This window comes from Hakea prostrata, chromosome 7, assembly GCF_041222555.1.
Source record: "Hakea prostrata isolate BN-2017 chromosome 7, UWA_Hpros_2, whole genome shotgun sequence".
NCBI lineage: Eukaryota > Viridiplantae > Streptophyta > Magnoliopsida > Proteales > Proteaceae > Hakea > Hakea prostrata.
In genome coordinates this window covers 3,921,861-3,925,348 of record NC_142606.1, presented here as the reverse complement: position 1 = coordinate 3,925,348, position 3,488 = coordinate 3,921,861, and the positions used below count along the sequence as shown (strand labels likewise).

The window sequence follows — 3,488 nt, the reverse complement described above, 5'->3', positions numbered from 1 at the left end:
TAATACTAATAACAGCACTCACTTTAGTTCCAGCTGTCCAACGTCTCATTTCCTTCTGTCTTTTTTGCAAAATTTGGTTTTGCAATGTCGTTAATACCCCCACGCAGTGAATCACAGTCTGCAAAAGAATCAATCGACGTTAACGGGGCATATTTGTCAATTCAGAGTAAGTAGGAATTATGTTGAGTGAAGATTACGTTTTTTTCTCATTTCCTGGAAAAGAGAATTGACTCCCAGCGCCTTCTAGCCACAAGGCCCACAACACCGAGCTATGCATATATAAAGGGCTCTACCCTTCCAAGCTCAACCATCATCAACATCAAAGCCTTCTCCTCTCTGGATTCACTTCGTCAATTTGAAGTTCTAATCGAGTATGGCTTCTTTGCCTTCTGTTTCTCTTCTACTCCTACAACTTGTGCTTGTTCTTTCACTCTTTCATGTCTCCTCAGCCGGGAGAAAACTCACCGAGTTGGTGCAGGAGCAGCCCCTGCTTCAATACCACAGGGGCTCTCTCCTTTCTGGCCAAATCTCTGTTAACCTCATTTGGTACGGCAAATTCAACCCTTCCCAACGCGCCATAATCGCTGATTTCATCTCTTCCATTAACCCAAACCAGAGAATAACCCAAACCCAACAACCCTCTGTTCTCACTTGGTGGAAAACCACCGATAAATACTATCAGCTCAGCTCCATGAAACCCTCTTCTCTCTCGCTTCATCTGGGTAAGCAGCTTCTGGACGAGAACTACTCTTTGGGCAAATCTCTCACCAGCAAGCAGCTCGTTCAGCTTGCAGCCAGAGGCGAACAGAAGAACGCCATTAATGTCGTCTTGACGGCTTCTGATGTGTCTGTCGAAGGGTTCTGTCGAAGCAGGTGTGGAACACATGGATCTTCTCCGAGTCACCAGCTGAAGAATTCCCACAACAAGAAACACAAATTCGCTTACATCTGGGTTGGAAACTCAGAGACACAGTGCCCTGGTCAATGTGCTTGGCCTTTCCACCAGCCCATCTATGGACCTCAGAGCCCTCCTTTGGTTGCCCCCAACAACGATGTTGGCCTGGACGGCATGATTATCAATCTGGGGAGCCTCCTGGCTGGAACTGCTACCAACCCATTTGGTAATGGTTACTACCAAGGATCTGCAGAGGCTCCTTTGGAAGCAGCTTCCGCTTGCCCAGGAATCTATGGGAAGGGAGCTTATCCGGGTTATGCTGGTGAATTGTTGGTGGATTCGACGACCGGTGCTAGCTACAATGCTCATGGTGTTAATGGAAGGAAGTACCTTGTTCCTTCCCTGTACGACCCTAGCACAAATTCGTGCTCGACACTGGTCTAGAGAGAATAGCTACCTGTATATTTCTTGAAATTAAGGATAGTTTAGGGAGGACATGTAGACTCTAATGTACAAGAACCTGATAGCAAATCCTGTAATTCTTTGATTTATTTGTTCTTTCTTAGCCCCTTTGTCATGGGATCTCTCTGATTCTGCATAAAGCAAATTATGTCCGTTTGCTCCTTCAATCAAGAATCTTGTGACTTTAAAGTTTAAACAACTGTTGCTCAATTACCTCTCCTCTCTTCTCGTTCTATTCTCAGCAGAGATGATCAAGTTTTTGAACGAGGGTTAACGCAATCAAAACGATCAGTGGTGAGTTAAGTTTTAGCAACTTGGTTTATTTGTGATGAAACCTGAAATGAGAAGCTTTCATCCTAGGAAGCGTCTTCAGAGCTTGGAAGGTCAAATTTCGCCTAGTCAGATCATTAATGGCCGCTCCTGAAAATCCGGACTAGCCCAAACACTGAATTGGGTTAGTTTTTCATTTTTATTAATTCTCTATGGTTGCCAAATGTATGGAAACCTTCATTCTTAATTTTCGAGATAGTAAATATTATCATAAGAGGACAGCTCGTACCTCCTGAGGTTGGGCAAGGCAAGTTGATGTTTTCTAAGCTAAATTTAATTATTTTTTGGGGGGAAAGCACTAACAGTGAAATATAGGAGCATAAAACATGATAAACATGAGATTCATTTCAAAATGAAGTACCTCTAGCATAAACCACACCTTTATTGGAGGGAGGGTGGGAGAAGGTAAAAAAAATATATAAAAAGGAGGGGGGGGGGCCCCCCCCCCCAAAACCCGCCCCGCCCAGAAAGAAAAGGGGGGGGGGGGGGCGCCCCCTCCCCCCCACCCCCCGCCGGGGGAAAAAGGGGGCTGGGGAATTAGGTCTGTAGAATCATATTCGAAAAAACTGTTTGGTTACCCTGATTCTGAAAGTGAATCTGTCGAAAAAAACTGTTTGGTTACTTTGATTCTGAAAGTGAATCTGTTTGAAAAACTATTTGGTTACCCTAATTCTGTGAGTAAATTCAACCTGAATCACTTTGAACAACCATTTATTACTGGGTTGAGAGCTACTGAGATGACAATTTTTTCCTTTAATTTGGATTAATTTTTTTTCCCCTATTAAGAGTAATATATAATTTTATATAAGTGTAACTACATAATATAAAACATGGCAAGACCAAAACTTTATGAGAGTACCAAATTAAACAAACCACCACCAACAACAACTTGCGTCCGGGTCCAATGTTGCTGGTCCTATAATTGAAGATATGAGGTCTGCGAATACCCGTTTAATTAGGATTTCATTCATGCAACCTGACTAATATCAACCTCTTGGATCTCTTTCCATTTATAGGCAACCTGTCATTGGCTATAAATCTAGAGTCCATGTTGTATATTGCCCATCGCGAATTTCTTTATTTATATGAGTTTTCTCTCTGCCCATATATTATTTTCTTTCTTTTCTCTTAGTTGTTATTATTGTGTTCTTCTTTTCTCTTATTTACCGATTGTGGTGGGGGTTTTCCCACCCCCCCCGCCCTCCTTTTTTATTAGCAGCCCCGCGGCGAGTGGGAAAGTGAAGGAAGTGAATTAAATGGAATCAAAGTCTAGGTAAAATAATCAAACACTTGATCATTTATTAGTGTTTAACTCATCGAGTTTTGTATTATCCTTTATTTTTCTTTAAATTCCATAGCTACCATTTAAGGGCCTATAGATGACCTAAATACCCTTTTCATCAATCAAGCAAAACCCTTTAATTTATGATGATGTTTAAAACTTTAATGTATGTCCTTATAACTTTCCTTATCCAACTGTATACGATTGAACCATTGTACAAGGAAGCCCATCTCTTCAACTATTTTCAAGGTCAATCTCTAAATCAATAGATCCATTTTTGCCTTGAATTTCATTTAATGAGTATTGGGGATTAAATGAATTGGTGAAGAAGGTAACTTCATAGAAAGGGCGCCAGAATTCACTAGAGAACATGCATGCATAATTTGAGGCAGCCCCAAGTCACACAGGAGCACAAAGAAGATAAAAGACCAAGATGGAACCTGGACACTGGCTAAACATAACTCTTAACTTGATAAATTCAGAAAGTACAATATTGATAACAATGGATGGCTAGAATTC

The 3,488-nt window shown here is 41.4% G+C and overlaps 1 protein-coding gene across 1 annotated transcript; it reads left to right on the top strand.

Moving 5' to 3' along the window:
* Positions 1-299: 299 nt before the first annotated feature.
* Positions 300-1,927, top strand: LOC149009077 (protein PHOSPHATE-INDUCED 1-like). Its single transcript, XM_089161580.1, has one exon. The coding sequence runs from the start codon at positions 374-376 to the stop codon at positions 1,337-1,339; it is 966 nt and encodes a 321-aa protein (XP_089017706.1). The 5' UTR covers positions 300-373; the 3' UTR covers positions 1,340-1,927.
* Positions 1,928-3,488: the final 1,561 nt, after the last annotated feature.